Source organism: Idiotropiscis lumnitzeri, chromosome 19 (assembly GCF_059441095.1).
Source record: "Idiotropiscis lumnitzeri isolate Australia: NSW breed Sydney's pygmy pipehorse chromosome 19, RoL_Ilum_1.0, whole genome shotgun sequence".
In the NCBI taxonomy this organism is placed as follows: domain Eukaryota; kingdom Metazoa; phylum Chordata; class Actinopteri; order Syngnathiformes; family Syngnathidae; genus Idiotropiscis; species Idiotropiscis lumnitzeri.
In genome coordinates this window covers 5,251,832-5,270,635 of record NC_142409.1, presented here as the reverse complement: position 1 = coordinate 5,270,635, position 18,804 = coordinate 5,251,832, and the positions used below count along the sequence as shown (strand labels likewise).

The window sequence follows — 18,804 nt, the reverse complement described above, 5'->3', positions numbered from 1 at the left end:
GGCCTCGTATTGAATCAATACAGATTCTTTTTTTTTTAATTCTAGTCGTTTGGGTGAAGAATTTGATTTCCCATGAAAATATAGAACTCAACCTCTTGAAATATACATTCTTTGCCATAAAATCGAGTTATTAGACTCATCCTATTTGGTGACATCCACCTCTCCTGGGTGCACTGTGCGGTGCTGTGAAGCTGAAACTGAGAAGATCGCAAAACGTGTCAATCGTGTTATCACACTCGATGTTCTTTATTTTCTTAAAATGGTCGCACATGTCAATTAATCAAGATACATTTTGAAAATCTCTTATTCACATTTCGACAAAAGATTCTCTTGACTCACTATCCTCTGGTGTGGGTTATGGAAAGAAATATTTTCCCTCCCTGATCTGTTCAGAAAATGTTCGTTGCCGACAATGATCTGTTCACAGTCTAGCAAACGATAAATCTGGTCATCACCAAGTTGGACTTTGTGATTGGGAAACAGAACGCCGTTGCCGGACACTAAGAGGCGCATTGTTATTCTTATTTTGACAGGCCAGCCAAGTTTTTTCCACATCTTCTACTACTGCTTTTTCTTCTCCTTTGTATTTTCCAGGCTACTGGATGCCTCGTGGCAATATGTTGCCTCTCAAAAATCAGTCCTGCTACCATGACAGATGTCTGTTTTGGTGAAGGAGTCTGCGACTGTCAGTAGAGAGTTGACAGAGAGTGGTGTGTTTGACTTTTCAAGTAGACCACACAGTGTAAGAGCCGTCAAAATACACTTTTTTTTTTCTTTTCCCCCTCATCACGTGCCGTGTCCCATCACACATTTTTTCAAAATTGGTTAAATGTTAAAAATCAGTGTGCGCAGAACATACTCGGAACCACTTAGATTGATTCCCTATGAGATCAAATAAAAACTTTGGGGGAAAAATATGCCTCTGAAGTTATGAAAAACTCATGACTTATAATAATAATTTACAAATAAATAATATAATAATAATGTAACAATTTATATAATTTATAATAAATGTGAACAACAATTCTTTTTGATCAGCGATCTCCGAGGTTCCAAAACAATTCATTAAGCGTTTTAAAGAAAGAAAATGTACTTTCTAGATGGCTGTTGGAATATTCATGCAACTTCCGCTCATGAAGGTTTACATAATAATAAATGGTGCAAAACTCGACAGGCTTTCTTGGTGCCATAAATTAAGCAAAGATTATCACATTTTCTTGGTACACCGTTTAAGGGAAGTGAATATTACCATCAACACATTTGAGTTTGAATTTAATGAATTGTTTAACTCATTCGCCACCAGTCTTGGTAAAGAAATAAATAAATAAATACAATAAATTGGCTTCTATATCCGTCAATGGCAGCGAATGAGTTAATTGGAACATGAGGGAAGTGAGACGGGATCATGCATGTGTTAGTCGGTTTATTTAAATTCAACATGGCGCTTGAATATGCGATTACATTCATTTACTATTCTGTGGTCTTGTCAGCTTGTTTCCTTAGTCGGTTGCCTTATTTAGCCACATGAGGGTGACGGAATATTAAGATACTCTCGGTAGTGACGTGCGGTGAGTTTCGTGACTGCTCAATAATGTGACAAATAAAATAATGTTGCCAGTTCATGAACTAGAACATACAGTGAAAAGTCTAAACCTAAAGAGTGCAACAAAATTGGATGTCAGACAGTAACAACGATATTTATCTATTAATTCAAAAGAGAATAATTCACTGTCAGTCTACCGGAAAAATTAAAGCAATATAGCAGGCCCGTACGTTTTTGTACGTTGTCACTGCCCATGTCATGGTCAAGCGAAGCCTTTTGCCCAAAAGCAAGTTATGTTGAAGTTGCAAAAAAATGTATTTTTACCACCCTCACTCTGGCCGGGTATGTTGCAGTTCCAGTCACATGGACAGAACCTTATTAAATCCAATATTGTATTCCATTCCTTCCAAATGATCTATCGAATTACCATATCCAGACTTGGAATAGTGCATGTGGATTTGCTCATGTGTCCGTCATCTGTGGGATGAACAGCTCACAGTGTGAGTTTTGCCACCCAGCCAAACTATTTGTGTCTCTCCCCCTCCACAATCATAATGAATGTTGTTAAAGTTGGTCGAGTGTAAGACGGGTCCGGAATTATGTCTCTCGGGCTAGCTGTGGCTGAATATGATGTGCAGGCAGATGATGTTCTGGAACCATCACATCAATGCGTTGTGCAGATGAGCCTCTGTTGCCTTGCATAGTCTATGCGGTGGTGGGGGAGCTTGGAAGGAGTCGCGTTTCCTTGAGGGAATTGTGTGTTTCAGTATGGATATTGCAAGCTGTGGCAGGGAGAATAAACAGACTTTGTCTAACACAGGGGATGGGCCTGTTCACAGAAGCGGTTCGGTGACTGATGTTTGTCTGCGTCGATGTATTTGTTTGCCAAACAAATGCATTATTAACACATGTGATCCTCGCTGGGTTTTTCACCGTTTGTTTCAGTGTCTTTTTCCATCCCGGTCTGAATGGGTCGGGTCGAAGCGCCAGCTCCCCAATGTCAAAGGTAGCAAAATCACGGAAAGTAAGATTTCATTCGATTTCAACGAAAATGTGACTCATCCATGAGTCACTATTTTCATTCATTCGTTGGCACAGGTTGGAACACGCCGCATATCCCATTCCAAATCAAAGTGTGTCGAAAAAGGCTTCAAATTTATTATTCCTTTACATATAGAGTAGTAAAATGAATATTGGCGTGTAAAAAAAAAAACCTATCAGCATTTTTCTTTACTGACACAAACATGTATGAAAACATAAAATTAATTAATTAATAATTAATTAATTTGAATCGGGGAAGTGATACTTAGTTGTTCGACTATTACCAAAAATTGCGTTACATATGTGTTGCATGGGGAAAAAAAACATTTTTATTATTTAGCCTTTATTTCACGAGCGTAAGGCTGAGATTACACAGTAAATTTATTTTCAGAGTCTCCTAGACTAAAAAAAAAAAAAAGAAAACATACAAAATAAGGTAATTGTCAACCACGCTTATCGCAGCTCAAGCAAAACATTTACGAAGAGAAGAGCCATCCATAAAATACACGTAAAGAATTCCAAGAAAACCAACGCCTCCACCTCACTTTTGGTGCCATTTTTCGGTACAGACAATCGCAAGAAGTCTTTTGATCTGACAGAGTTGGAGCGTGGGTTGTACGGTTTAGAAATTCCACATTCCTCGAAGACACACGTAGCGTCCGTCAACTCCATGCAGCAAAGACGTGAAGAAGTGCAGAAATAGTCGCTAGACAATTGAAAATATCCACTAAGGGGATTTCCTCATTTCAGTTTCTATAGTAAATGTTTGCATGTGCAATTAAAAATGCAGTTTGTGCTTCTGGACTTCCTCTACAATGCAGGAGTGCTAACATCAACATTGACGATACCATTTAAGATTATGGGCATTTCTTGTGCAAACTTAGCCCATCAGTAAAATAGCAGTTGACACAACGAGGTGATTCTTTTATGTAGGTATGCTTGCAAATGGCACCATGCAAATAGTAGCGTTTCAAAGAAATCGCTGTGTATGCAGTGTGGCATATTCCGGCACAAAAGCGGCAATAAATTTCACGATTGACGTGAAGTGAAGTGAACCACTGCACATCAGTGGTATCTACGTCATATAGTCAATATCTTATACTGCCAATAGGTGGCAGGTACTTTCTGCAGTTGAGTAAATAAATGGCCATGAGCACTATAAGTATATATATTTTTTTCTTCTCTGCTTTATTCTGAAATTGTGCTCATTATCTTTCCTAACATGTATTATGCTGCTTTAATATAATATAACCAAGAGAGGGAAAATTAAAGTCTTATCGAAAGAGGAACTAAACAATATTAAAAAAAAAAACATGACCTCGATCAATTTGTTCCTAAAAATGTTATCCCACTCCGTAACAGTGCACAAAAATGAAATGTGTAAAAATGACCATTTTTTTTCCCTCCGCAGTGAAGGAGGAGCTTTGCAGATGTAACGTGTCGCGTAGGTTACGCCTCCTTATTCTTCAGACAAAACGCTTCCATTACCCAGCCCATGAAATTAGCCGAGCTCATTTGGAAGGAAAGATGCTGAAAATGGCTTTCAAACATCATAGAAGTGAGCTGAGCCTTTTAAAAACCTCGCGATAAATCCTGACATTCGCAATGCCTTTCCTTTTAACTTGCTGCCACGTTAGATATTAGGCTGAGTAGTCCCCAGAGCATCATTGCATCTCCAAAAGGAAGTGCCTGTAGGTTTGCCGGGGAGTAGCTTGAATAAAAATAATGCTGCGAAAGGCTTATTCACACTTACAATTGCACTTAAGGCAATTCAGCCATTGCGGAGAAAATGAGTCTATAGCAACAGACAGCTTTTCTCAAAGTTCTTTTTTTCTTCCTTCATGCATAACAATATATTGTGGAGCTCATCTGCAATCAGGAGAAATGTTGTTCACTGAAAAATATATGCAGTTGTAAAACTGAAGAGCCTTAAATTTTTTCGATAATTATATAGGTTGAATCAGTGGTCTGTATTTATAGTTTTTTTTTTGTTTTGTTTTTTTTGCAGAGACAGCCAATATGTTATTTTGTCAAAGCACAAAATTGGCATGGTGCTTCTAAACTAAAGGTTGAGCTTCAATATGTGTCAACAGCTTTTGCGCATTTGCTTTGACCTTTACTCCCTGAATACTGGGCGCTTGGAATTAAATAAATGTGCATTTCCCATTTATAAAACCAACTTGCATGTCAAGGTCACGGAGCCAATCAATCGTATTAAGTGCTGCCACACAAAACAAGAACTCGGGTATTTACACATCAAATATCACAGAAGTCATACTTTGCAAAATTGTACTGTTTTTACAAAGAATGTGCCTCTAAAGTAGGACAAAACTTATAAATGATGTCATGTGCGACATCAGACCTGGTAGATCTGACGAGACCTGATATGAGCAGCAAGATGACCTTTCTTGTGTTTTTAATATTTTTTTGTCTTTTGGGACCCTCATTTATTTATTTATTTATACAAGGGCAATTACATAAAGATAATTAAAACTCACTTGTTATCAACGTTACGATGGCCTATGGTGAGTAGGTGTTATATTTCACTGTTTAAAGATAAAGATAAAGATAAAGATAAAGATGTCCTTTATTAGTCCCACAATGGGGAAATTTGAAGTGTTACAGCAGCAAAGATATAGATCACACAGAGTCGGCGGCGTAATGTAGCCGTTAATGTATAACATTAGCAGCAGACATTCATAAAAAGCATGCAAATATACACAGTATAAACGTATCTAAGTGTAAGGAAACACTCCTAATGCCTGTCCATTATACAGAGGGGGAAACACTGTAATGATAAAAACTACTGAATGATTGAAAATACTGCAATGATAAAGATATTACACTGATAAAAGTACTGTAATGGTGAGAGTACTGAAATGACAGGAAAGTACTGCAATGATAGAAAATACTGCAATGATAAAAATACTGTAATGGTAAAAGTACTGCAATGATAAAATATACTGCAATGATAAAAGTACTATAATGGTAGAAGTACTGCAACGATGGAAAAATACTGCAATGATGAAGTATTGTAATAGTAAAAGTACCGCAATGATAGGAAATACCGTAATTATAAAAGTACTGTAATGATAAAAGTACTGTAATAGTGAACATCCTGCAGTGGTAGAAATACTATAGTGATAGAAGTATTGTAATAAGAATACTGTAATGGTAAACAAAATACATCATTGGTCGATGTTTAAGTACACCCTTGGCTGAAAGTAAAGTAGTAGTGTATATTGCATTCTAGGACTGCACAATTGCACTAATGCCCTCCTGTTTGTAGGCCTGACCCAATGTTCTTGTTAAAAAGCCTGACAGCAGTCGGCAGGAAGGAGCGGCGAAATCTCTCTTTGGTACAGCGAGGGTGTAAAAGTCTGTCACTGAAGGAGCTGTAGAGTGTTCTCAGAGTGTCATTGAATGGGTGGGCTGGTTTGTCCAGCATTGATGACAGTTTTGCCGTCATCCTTCTGCCCCCCACTGAGTCCACAGAGTCCAGGGAGCAGCCCAGGACAGAGCTGGCCCTCCTCACCAGTTTGTCCAGTCTCTTTTTGTCTCGGCCCGAGATGCCTCCTGCCCAGGAGACCACTCCATAGAAGATGACTGATGAAACCACCGAGTCATAGAAGTTCCTGAGGAGTGTTCCCCGAACGCCAAAGGACCTCAGCCTCCTGAGTAGGAAGAGTCTGCTCTGACCCTTCCTATAGAGAGCGTCTGTGTTGTCGCTCCAGTCCAGTTTATTGTTCAGATGAACACCCAGGTACTTGTAAGTTGAGACCCTCTCAACGTCTGTTCCCTGGATATTCACTGGTGCAGGTGGAGAGTGCCGACGCTTGCGGAAATCCACCACCAGCTCTTTGGATTTCCCAGCGTTGATTTGGAGGCGGTTCTGCTGACACCAGTCCACGAACCCCTGCGTAACCCCTCTGTACTCCCGATCGTCATCGTCAGTGATGAGGCCGACAATCGCAGAGTCATCAGAGAACTTCTGCAGGTGACAGGTTGTGGAATTGTATTTGTAGTCCGAGGTGTAGAGGGTGAACAGGAAGGGAGCCAGCACAGTTCCCTGCGGCGCTCCCGTGCTGCAGAGGAGCACGTCAGACACACAGTCCTGTGTTCTCACGTACTGTGGCCGGTTTGTGAGGTAGTTGTGAATCCATGTGATGAGGTGGTGGGCCACTCCCGCCTGCTCCAGCTTGTCTCCCAATAAGGCGGGCTGGATGGTGTTGAAAGCACTTGAGAAATCAAAGAACATGATCCTCACCGTGCCCCCCGCCTTCTCCAGGTGGAAGAGTGAAGTGTGGAGCAGGTAGATGATGGCATCATCCACACTGATGCCAGGCTGGTATGCAAACTGGAGTGGGTCCATTGAGGAGCTGACCAGGGGGCGCAGATGGACGAGGACCAGTCTCTCCAGGGTCTTCATCAGATGAGACGTCAGCGCCACTGGTCTGAAGTTGTTGAGCTCCTTCGGATGGGGTGTCTTTGGAACCGGAACCAGGCAGGATGTTTTCCACAGCTGGGGGACTCTGCCCAGCTTCAAGCTCAGGTTGAACATGTGCTGGACGATTCCACACAGCTGGTCTGCGCAGGATTTGAGGAGCTGGGAGCTGATCCCATCTGGGCCTGCCGCCTTCCTCGCCTTCATCTTCCTCAGCTGGTTCTTCACCTGAGATGTTGTGAGGAACAAGGCTGAGCAGGAGGAAGTGGTGGTTGTCTGATAAGGCTGGGAACTGGAGCCTGTGGAGAGAGAGAGGGGCGAGAGAGGGGGAGAGAGGGTCTTGTTCGCAGTGGCAGGAGGGGTGGGTGGGGGCTGCGTCAGGGAAGCCTGAGCGGGGTCAGACATTTGATCAAACCTATTGAAAAATAGGTTCAACTCATTTGCCCACTGAAGCCCCCCCCCCTTCTGGGTCTTACCTGCTTGTCCGTGGCCTGAGATGGTCTTCAGGCCCCTCCAGACATCCCTGGCCTTGTTCCGCTGCAGTTGTTCTTCCATCCGCATCCTGTAGGACTTTTTCCCCTCTCGGATCCTCCTTCTCAGCTGACGCTGCACTCTCTTCAGCTCGTCCTTGTCGCCTGACACAAAAGCCCTCTTTTTCTCCTTCAGGAGAGCTTTAATGTCCGGTGTGATCCAGGGTTTGTTGTTGGAGAAACATCTTACAGTCCTGGTGGGAATGGTGTTCTCCATGCAGAAGTTAATATAGTCTGTAACTGTGTCTGTTAGACCATTAATGTCCTCACCGTGAGCTTCGCTGAATACCTCCCACACAGTTGTGTTGAAACAGTCCTTCAAGGCCTCCTCGGCTTCTCCGGACCATCGCTGAACTGTGCGTGTCACAGCTGGCTGCCTGCGGACGAGAGGTTTGTACACAGGCAGGAGAGCAACCAAGTTGTGGTCAGCTTTGCCCAGCGGGGGGAGGGGCAGTGACGTGTACGCCTCCTTGGTGTTGGCATAGAAGAGGTCCAATATTTTATTGTCTCTGGTTTGGCATGTTACATATTGTGTGAATGAAGGCAGAGAGGAGGAAGGAGAAGCATGATTGAAGTCACCAGAGATAAGGAACACTTTTGTGGTAATTAAAATGTGAGATGCGTTTGGAGCATCGGCAATAATAATCACCTTCCGATTACAGCATTGTTATTAAAGTTAAGGATTTTTTTTTGTCCACCCTGATTCTTATTTTTAACTTTGTATTAAGCAATATGATGATAAATGTTTTACTCAATTATAGAAAATGCTTGTATTGATAATAACACCCTACGACAATTCTGTCTGTTGTGAAGCAAATCTGAAGATGATTTTACAGCCTCGGAAAATGAATCGCCTCTGTCTGGAATTTCTTTCGGATAAATGTGGATTACAATATCGTAAGGTTGTATAATGTGAGCATGATGATGCACGTACATTACTTAAAAAAAAAAAAAAAAAAAAAAAAAGGTATTTGTTGCTGCTTTTCATGCATGCAGTACAGAGGGTCGATGGGAAAAAAAAAAAAAGCATCCCAATACAAAGCCACCACTGGTCCCAAACCAACAAAAAAAAAATATGTTGCATCAAGAAGGGCATCATCAAAGTAACAAACGTATTCAATCAATCAATTTTTCAGTTAGCAGGCAGACTTCCCTTTTGATTGTGGGCTATTTATTTGTATCACAATGACTCAGATGGTGAAAATAAAATTAAAAAAAAAAATCAATTATGGAAGCCCCACCAATATTGAATTGAGGTTTAGTATCGTCCCCTGATAACAAACTTGAAACAAACTGGTGATCAGCACATGACAAAGTCTGTTTCATACGAGATATTTCCACTGCGTTTGACAAAAGAACAATGTCTTGAAATGAGGAGAAAGTCAGCCATCTGAGGAATCTTGTGAACATGAAACATTTTGCAAATAGATGACACTTTACCTGCCGACTATCATCCTCTCGCGAGGCAACGTAATTAAATGTTTTCACGTTTCAAGATGGCTGAGATGAGCGGCAGTGGATGTCAATTAAAGCCGTCTTGATGTTCATGCGACACAAACTCAGCTCCTGTGACTCAAACGATTCCAAGTGTTGTTTTGTCTCACGTGCGCTAATAGACGCTGAGCCAAAGACGCAATGAGCATGCAGGAATGCGCCCACTCGCACGCATGAAATAAAAATGCTCACACTTGCATCCAGCGTGGGTGTTGATACACTAAAGCAAGCTCACTAATGAGTTAGTGACATCGTGCATGGGAGTCTGCAACCAGAGATGACATCCGTCTGATGAGTCCATTATGTAATTTACATCGCAAAGCAGAAGCACGGCATTTTGTGCTTTTAACTTAAATGTATCCTGCATCCTTATAAACACACAAGAGGTCATACTTGTCGAAGTAGTAACACACTTTAAAAATAACTAAAAAAGTCCGAATGAGTTCAGTGCTTTTTAACGCCATCTACAATTTTGTAATTATCTTGACGCAGCCTGCAAAGCAGAATGAAACGCCATCTGCGCTTCAGTAAAAATGCAGCCTATACTTAAAGAATGTAGCTTTTATACTCTACGATAATGTGGATGACTCTGCATTTACTGAAAATGAAAGAAAAAAAATTTACAATACAGGCTGCATATCATAAATCTTAATGATTGCAATGTCGGATCATTTGTGCTCTTTTGGAGAGGATAAATCCTCCTGGATCTTAATCCTTCCTGTAGTTTCAAACAACCCAAGAGTGAGAAAAGTAAATCAACCGATAGTCAGCAAAATACTACAACTGTGTTTGTTTTTAAGTTTGCGTGGTTGATGGTCCTAATAATCCAAATGCGGGGTAGGGAAGCTATGGCCCATGGGCCATAAGATGCCTACGAGGGCATTTAACGCGGTCTTCCAAGCAATTGTAAAAACTAATTAGAAGGGGTTTGTTCAGGTACAACAACAGTGTGTGTACATATATATATACATACATATATATATATATATATATATATATATATATATTTTTTTTTTTGCAGGACGTTCTCAAAGGTAATTTAACTTTTTTACAAATATAATATATCATGAGAAAATGGAACCATTTCAGCAGGATGAAATGACAATAAACACTCATCAATTAATGAAATCACAAATGCTTAGGTAATCGACGTTTGTTACACAGTTGCATCCTATTTTTCATATATGTAGTATGACCCTTGGATGACTGGGAAGAGATTTCACAGCCTCTATTAAGTCAGCTTGTCTCATTGCTGCAGTCTGTATGACCAGTGTTTGTTTGTTTTGACTTTTTTTTGTTTTATAAAGGGCAAAGATAAACACAATGAGTCTTTATGTATAATTACAGATAGCACTGTTGGAGGAAAAAGGTGGCAGCCGATGCTCACGTATCATTTTGTGGTCTTTCTTCACTCACATGAATGAAAAGACTTTGTTTTTTTGTGTCAACTTGACATGTGGGAGATTATTTGCATCTTTGAGAAGCTGAATATCAATTGTATGCATTGTAAATGACTCACACGCACACTTTGCAGAAATATAGGGACAATTTACTGCATTTGAACACGTTTGCAACAGGTCAGTGATGTCACCTAAAATGTATTTTAAATTAGGTGACCTGAAAGTGTTCAATTGGTGATATTCATGGATATATAAAGTGAGAGCCCCAGCTCTTGCCCCGCCCATAATAAAATAAATGAACTGTTAAGCAGTTGGCCCATCATCATTTGGGGTAGGCCTCTTAACTGTGACTTTTTGCAATATTTGGGCACACCTCTTTACAGAAGTGCTCTAATATGGGCGACTACAAGGACATCGCTTCATCACAAACCTCCTTCATGTCATGTCACATATTCGCAATTGTATTTAGGTCTGGGCTCTGATTCCAAAAGTCAAATTTCCTTTTGGTGGAGCTATTAGTTTGTTGGGGTGCACGTAACACCGAAAGCTGCAGGACGGAGTTGCATTTTGGCATTTTCATAAAGTTTATAAATCCCTAGTTGAAACAACCACAAAATATGTTTCCCATTGCTCTTATTGTTTTTGATCATATAAACGTGTTATTTTTAAGAAATGTGTGTTCACTCTCTATATTCAGTGTCATTGGGTTTTTCCTCCGTGTTGCACTTTAAAAAAAAAAAAAAAGTGCATTCATTTCATACTGCATGGTGCTCTATACACAACCGGGCATCCATTTTGGATTATATGTTGACATTTTCAATTCACGGCTCAAAACATCTGTGTTTATTCCCTGACTAAATCCTCGGAATAAAATGGGTTTAAGTGTAATTACAGCACCAAAAAGGTCACCTACTAATAAGATCACCACCAACGAACATTAATGATTTTGTCCTTTTGACCCAAAGGGCTCACATTGAGGAGAGATTAAAAGCTCAGTAACATCGACCACCAAGAACGGACCCAAATGTAACTTGCATTTCGTGGTCAGGATCTCTGAATGACTGCCTCAACAAAAGGAACACGTCTGAAACAAGCAATAGACTTAATTTGGGGGGCACATCCGAGCAGGACCAGACAACATAGTTGATATTAATTAAACTTCATCCCTTAACTTGATTAAAAATTCTTAGCACGTTCCACTTGCTTGGGAAAAGACCGGGCACACTTCACATATTGTGTCTGTGCGCAATAAGGCGAAGTGTATCAGGGACTTTGGCTAAAATGTTTACACTGCAGCTTGAAAATACCATTTCAGTTCAAATAAAAACACATAAAATTGTATGGAAAGCTTTTCTTTCCCGTTTTTTTTATGCTCCATGAACAGAAAGTGTGACGCGTAAAGGCGCACTGAAGTTGTTGCCTCTGGACACTTCAAGTCAAAAATGTACCGATAAATGCATTTTAATTCTCACTGTAACACCATATTTAATATTTGCTTATTGTTAAATAGCAACTGACAACTTCATGCCATAAAACATCATGTGACTGGTAAAGGCTGCAACATTTTCTTTTAGAGAGTCTTATTTCAGGAATCCAACTCGAGTTTGACTTCAGGACCAAGGACAGTGCCCACAGGCCTCATTCTCTGCCACTAAACGCTCATTTGAATCTCATTTGAATAAAAGATATGCGCTTTGTCTATACAATACAATATAGTTTATTAAGCGGGACATATATAGGGATTCTTCTATTGTTTCCACATTTTACATTTAGTGAGCAACGTCACTGAACATTAAATCAATCAAAAGCTATACGCAGATTCCGCAATGTAAAACACACTAATGTGAATAATGTACTTTAAAAATTATAGAATCTTTTTTTTTTTGTTTCTTCACTAAAAGGGCTCTCCAAGTCAAGTCGTTTCCAGTGGCCTCTTCTTGGCATAAATGACTCTTCTTCGTGTGGCCCCAAATTTGGCTTAATTTCACCATCCAAACGTAACACCATTGACAGCACAAAACAGAAATAAAAAATAAAGAAATAAACGACTTCCATTCGTGCAAAAGACGGCTTTGGGTGTGAAAGCACTTCTCTCTCAGCTTGTCCATAATTCCAGATACTTCACTTGGACGGAAACCATATATTCTTTAAGGCTATACAAAACTTAAAATCGAGCACAACACACCCGTCGCCTCATCCGTGTCATGTCCTTCCTTCCTTTAACGTTGTCCTTTTTGGCAAAGTTTCCCAAGCCAGCAAAAATTCCAAACACCGCGACGACGTCCTGACTGCATACAAGGTGATGGATGTGAATATTTGAATCTCCGAGGTTCATATTGAACTAAGATAGTAGACTGATGTGAGGAGGAGGAGGAAGAGGAGGAGGAAGAAGGAGGAGGGTAGGGGGAGGAGGATGAAAGAGTTTGAGGACATTCAGGAGTTTCATCGACTTCCTTGGCTGACAAGTTCTTCGAGTTTAAAATGAATTGCATGTTGTTTCTTTTTTTTTTGTTGTGTTTTTCTTTTCTTGTTGTTGTTTTCGATCCAAGCAGAGTCACATCCAAGGTCAGATTATAGAGGAAAGACCAGAAAGCCTGAGAAGGTGGAGTATTTCCATCCGCCCATGAGGGTGCCTCGCTCCAGCTTCAGATAGACACGGTCCTCTCGCTCCACCATCAGCAGTACTCCATTACTGGCCGCCTCCCTTGTCACGTCCTGGTCGCCGGCAAAGGCTGATATGACTGGGTAATCATTTTGCATCAGGTTTACCTGCGGGAGAGGATAAGAGAAGAGGGCGGGGTGAGTTCTTTTTTTTTTCTTCGTGCGAGCTGACACTTGTTCTTGCCTGCATTAAAAAAAAAATCTGAAATGCTCACCTGAATGGTTTGTCTGTTGTACACCTTCACCACATGGAAACTGAAACTGTAAATCCCCCTCCTTGGAGCTTGGAAAACGCTCGCCTTCAGGTCAAAATGGTTGCCGATATTCACTAAAACCTGAAAATACAGATTTTTTTATTTTTATTTGCCGGTCGAGGGGTTGGGGTGCCTGTGCCAAGTGCTCCAGGTGTCACTCTGTGCGCCAGACGGGAGGGAGTTTGATTTGGTTCCAAATGTGTAACGTTTTAAGCGTATGCACCATACACTTGAAAGGACACAATATGTAACTATGCATCAAACCACTTAAAACTTTCAACGTTAATTGGTTGATTTTCCCACTGGGTTCTCCAAAACACATACTTCGGATGGCTTGGATGAAAATTAAATAAATGCTTCGTGATATGCTCCTGAATTAATGAAGGGAAACCAATGCTTAAAATAAGAAAGCACGCTAAAACAGGATAGGATACAACAACGCATTTCTTTTGCGCTGCGCATCAAAATAACACTCATTACGCACACATCAGACAGCCTTAAGGCGGCTGCTTCGAGTTATATCAAAGTGAGATCTGATAGATAATCAATGAGCGATCACATTAAAAGACGCTACAGAGGCATAAATGAAGTGTCCACTCAGCCTCTACTGCGCAACTTTACAAGGGTTGCTGCTTAAAACAACAGAACTAAATAAAATAGCTCCCACTTGTTAAACAAGCAGGTTGCAATAAATTGGCTTTGGTATAAATGAAATATCCACTTACGCACTCCTAGAATGCACGACAAATTTGATTCGGCTGAAAAAAAAAATCTAGCGTAAAAGGCTTGATATGAGTTGCGCACCTTGAAAAAAAAACATCATAGTGCCAGCGTTAACAACGCTCCTTCGAGGTTCAAAACGAATAAAGTGAATTAAATGAAAAGAAATGTAAAATTAAGCAAGTCACACGCGACGTAAAAAAAAAAAAAAAAATCAGTGTAACCTGTAAGCGTCAATGGGTTCATTTTACGCACTATATCAAATCAAAAGAAAAACGTACTTTCATCTTAGCTGCTTTTTTAAGGTTCAAATCACTTCGAGCTATCAAAAACACGTCCAGAAAAAAAAAAACATTATTCCATTTTCGTTTTCACCTGGTCAAAGTAGATGGTCATTGAAGTATTGCTCATCTCTGACGGCTCATGGTTGGTTCCGCGCACGGCGGAAAAAGCCACCTTTGCCCCGGCGGAGCGCACCGAGATGCCGAGAGAGGACGTAACCGCTCCGTCCGAGGAAGGGTTCGAGTCGCACACGACAAGACACTTCCCCTCCAGCACGATGGGCTCCGTGTCGTTCTGGCCGAGGCACAAAGCCACGGTGCACCCCAGGAGGAGGAGGAGGAGGGCCAGTCCCGGGCAGCGCGCTGGCACCATGGTCGCTGATCCTGTGTTCGAACCCGGCAGCCCCCGTGGAGGTTTGTTAGCACTCGATCACCTGGTCCACTTTTTCCTCCCCTTCTCTCCTCCCTCTCTTCCTCTAGCTCACTCTTAAACACCCTCTGACTCCGCGTCTCCCCTCCTTCCTGCGCACCTTACTTGGCTTATTTTTGGAAGGCAGCGTTCACAGTCACACAAAGGTTGACGTACATCCTGAGAAATAAAACAAAATGTTTTTTGTTAGAGAAAACGTGCTGGGCGGAATTGGTGAATAGTTTTCATGCTGTCGCAATTCAAAATGAGCGCGTAAAATGTCGCAACATTCCATTTTAACATACTTTATAAAAAGGAAATATATATTTCACCTTGCCCCCGGCCGTTTTAGATAAACTACGCTTTAAGAACCACTTTTAAATGTCTCACGTGTAATTTCGGACCTACCTGCGCACTCCATGCTGCGGGTTCCTCCTCTGCCTCTCACCGACTGAATTGAGCGCTCAGATGCTGGTCCAAAGAAGGGGAGGAGAAAAAAAAACAGTCGAGGTCTCCGGGCTCTCTTCCAATGGCCAACTCACGCCCATTCTATGTGCAACTCCTTACAAGTGTTTCGGAATGAATAACACACGCGTGAACTCGTGGTTTGTTTATTTTGTTTCCCCTCAAGTTTAGTAGGAGCAACCACTTAGCTCTCAGTGAGTGACATTTATATGCTCTTGATGTCTCGTGTCTGCCTCTGATTAATCCGAAATAAAGGGTGGGGTGCTCGGGTTAACCTTGCTGATGCGCACCACATTCCGCATCCATGTACAGTACAGGTTCCCAATTTGACATTTAGCTTGCAGCCCAACTAGAGATGCTTTAGCGCCACCGAGTGGTTGCTTTGAGTTCTCCCCAACTGGAAACTATTTGAATTCAATTTCTTCTGAGATTAGAAATGTAATCAAAAATTATCATTTTACCCCATGTGTGACGTTAAATAAAAAATATAAAGGCAGAATGTTTGTATAAAGCCTTGTATTGGATCTTTCCAAGTTATTCTGTTGTCGACAACCAAATGCTCTTAGCTCTTTAAAAAAAATGTACTGTGCTAAAAAAAAATATTAATCACACAACTGCCTGAAATTGTCAACATTTAATTACCATAATAATTTCTAATCTTACTTGAACCCCTGAACAGAACGTGATGTTTTATTGGCTGAATGTTACATGCTTTGTGACTTCTCAGCGAGCTGGCCCAAGGAAAATTCAATTCATCACTCCTGTTCAAAACGGGAAACCGTCGAGAGTGCACTGAAATTGAAAGAGTTCCCATTAAAGCGCTCCATGATGTTGGATGCTCTCCCGTCATTTTTAAGACGGGTGGTCTAATTACTTAGTTCCACACAATGTCGAACCACAATGCAAGTGACACTGCAGTCATGGCCTTTTAATGAGCTACCACTTCTCTGCTTAGCTTCCCGCAAGCTCACATGGGGCCGTACAGTGCAGTGCAATGTCTCTCCCTTTTTGTGTGTTTTGACATTCATCCATTTGGTGTGCATGACCATTTAGCGCCATGTACATATCTTGCGGTGTGCGTGTGCGTGTGTATACGTGTGTGTGTGTGTGTGACAAGAGGAATCAAAGGGGATCAGATAAGCATAAAGCTGCAAGCAAGATTACACCCGAGTGTCTTTTTTCTTTTTTTTTTAAGACGAGGACTTGAATATTTATAGATCAGCACATACTAGATGAAGACCAATATGTGGACATTTTATGGCCTGAATGGGATTTTTATCCATTTGAAAAAAAAAATAAACTCAATGTATCATTTCAATGACAACATGCGGTTTGGGGGTTTAAATCAAAGCCGGGGTGTTTCTTTATTGCTTATGGATTGAGGGGCAGAAGAAAAAAAAAAAACACTTTTCTCATCAAGGTTTGGAAGAGCATGGATAATCTTGATATACAAGCTGCACAGTATCCTGGCGCAAAGCTTCACATGGCTTGCGCTACAGAGAAAAGGGAATTTTTGGCTTAATCGCAGTACTCCTTCCCCCCCTTTCTCAACCCCATTTGACAAACATTGCACTGTCAGAGTCGACTGCCAAACCATGCGGAAGAGTGACATCAGGTATCCACGAGCCACAACTGACCCGAGGCCTTCAAGAAGGACACGTAGCGATGGAAAAACATCAAATGTCAAGTAGGGGGGGGGGGCATGCAGGCAAAAGGAATGTGGCCTATATGGCATTAACATACCAGGGGCAGCCGTTGCCCTAAAAGAGGCCGCACGTCCTTCAGGAAAGCTGATTGGCCACACTGACGACCACGTTACGATTATTTTCCCTGACAGCTAGCAGTGCCTACTGGCTTCCAGGAACGGGGAGGTCGATGATGTGCCAGCTCTTAAAGCGAGCCATCTGCCTTTTTTTTTGTGCATGTGTGAGTTAAATGACTCAGCCTACTATGATTGGTTTTGTGTTTCTATCTACACATGTTTTTTTTTTTCAAGCCATGAGTACACATAGAGGTCAGATGTGGCTTGATGACTCATTTATCCCCTCCGGTTGTTCGGGACATATTGTCTGGTGTGTGTTAAATGCAATCAGATGCAATCAAAACATCCCGCATAAACAAACATTACATCTACTAAACGGCGCATTCACTTTAATGTTGGCACGCCCTTCCAGATCCATCTGTCCTCCCGTCCATCTGTCAGCTATAAATATCTCTGTGTGCTAGGCTTATACTCACATTTACAATTAGCCCAACTTGTCATTTTGGCCTGAAAGAAACCCTTGAGTGACATGAAGAGTTATTGTGTCATGTGTGAGCTCCTGATTACATCAGCGTGACCGTTTCCTCCCAAGGGATTTCAAAATTCAATTGTTGCCACTGTAGAGGTGACAAACTAATTGAGTCAAGCTTTCGCACTCTTATTATTGTGCGTCAAAATATTAGTCTCACTCTTGTTTTTGAACGCGACTTCAATTAATGACATCACAAGCGTAGCTCATTTGAGTTGATTAATCTTTCCTATTAAGCATATTGCTTAAAGCCACTGATATGGTGGTGGCTCTTATAATTGACTTTGGTGCGTTCAATTCACCCATTCACAACTTTGGTCCATTTTCCCCATCATGTTGCTGGGCTACAATCCATTTTTTGTCATGACCTTGATTCAAGTTCGTTAGAAAACGGATGGACAGCTGGAATTATTAATCATCAGTCTTGCATTCAATTTATCTTGACAGCATTTTCCAGCAGTTACTTGGAGTTTTTAGTTATTCCAAACAGTCCCCAAATCTGTCCATAACTTGTCAGTGACAAAATATCCCAAAGATCGGAATTACAGAATACTTTCCACACTATATTTTTGTCTTGCTGAAGTCAACCTGCTTGAGAAAGGGACTCCGCCTCATGCAAGTGCATTAGCCTCACACGGATTTTAGTACCATGGTGACTAGGAGCGGAGCAATTCGCATTTATGCACCCAGAATGTAAACAGATGTGACTGCAACTACATTTTGTATGGATTCTGTTTTTCTTCTAATTAAGTTAATTACACTTCAAAATTACTGTGAGGTACTTGAGACGACGGACACATCATCAAACACAAATACACTCTCATCCCTATCAATCAAGTGCCGCTTGTGATTAATACGCTTGTCTAATCTGTGCATCCAACAAAACTCAATGCAGCTCTGCTTACCTTTTGTCTTCGATGCAGAGTTTCACTCGCCCATGGCCAGACTGCAAAAAAATGGTTCTTGTGGAAAGCCATCACTGGCTTATTTCACCATAGCTTTGTCAGCTTTCCAAGCAATGTAGTCCAGTTACCAACGTCTGTATGGTGTATGGACGATTACCTAACTGTAAGAGGAAACGTAACATAAGTATTTTGTAACAGGGGGTGGAGGTGCAGAACACGTGATGGGTGGGCACGCACTCGAAATACAAGCATTTTTTATATTTTTTTCAAAAATATCTTTACCCCTGTTTTTCTTTTGTGTTCCCAACAGCCAAATAACTAACCCGATTCATTGTACACTGTTCAAGTCATATTGGACAATAATAG

General features: G+C 41.1%; 2 protein-coding genes across 8 annotated transcripts in view; both read right to left on the bottom strand.

The window, feature by feature from the left end:
• Positions 1–18,577, bottom strand: part of rttn (rotatin) — a 171,668-nt gene extending 153,091 nt beyond the window's left edge. Inside the window, exon 1 of the mRNA XM_088282799.1 lies at positions 18,439–18,577. The gene's annotated coding sequence lies outside the window, so the exon portion shown is untranslated. The remainder of the gene's footprint in view (positions 1–18,438) is intronic.
• Positions 12,146–18,587, bottom strand: cbln2b (cerebellin 2b precursor). 7 transcript variants are annotated; one of them, XM_088282814.1, is made up of 6 exons: positions 18,439–18,584; positions 15,186–15,248; positions 14,854–14,957; positions 14,463–14,752; positions 13,329–13,448; positions 12,146–13,221 (listed from the first exon to the last, which is right to left on the bottom strand). In XM_088282814.1, exons 4-6 carry the CDS (start codon positions 14,739–14,741, stop codon positions 13,024–13,026), a joined length of 597 nt encoding a protein of 198 aa, XP_088138940.1. In that variant the 5' UTR covers positions 14,742–14,752; positions 14,854–14,957; positions 15,186–15,248; positions 18,439–18,584; the 3' UTR covers positions 12,146–13,023. The 7 variants fall into 7 exon arrangements, with proteins under 7 accessions (XP_088138940.1, XP_088138943.1, XP_088138944.1 ...); XM_088282817.1 differs by having other exon boundaries at positions 14,899–14,957; XM_088282818.1 differs by having other exon boundaries at positions 14,904–14,957.
• Between the last annotated feature and the right edge of the window lie 217 nt (positions 18,588–18,804).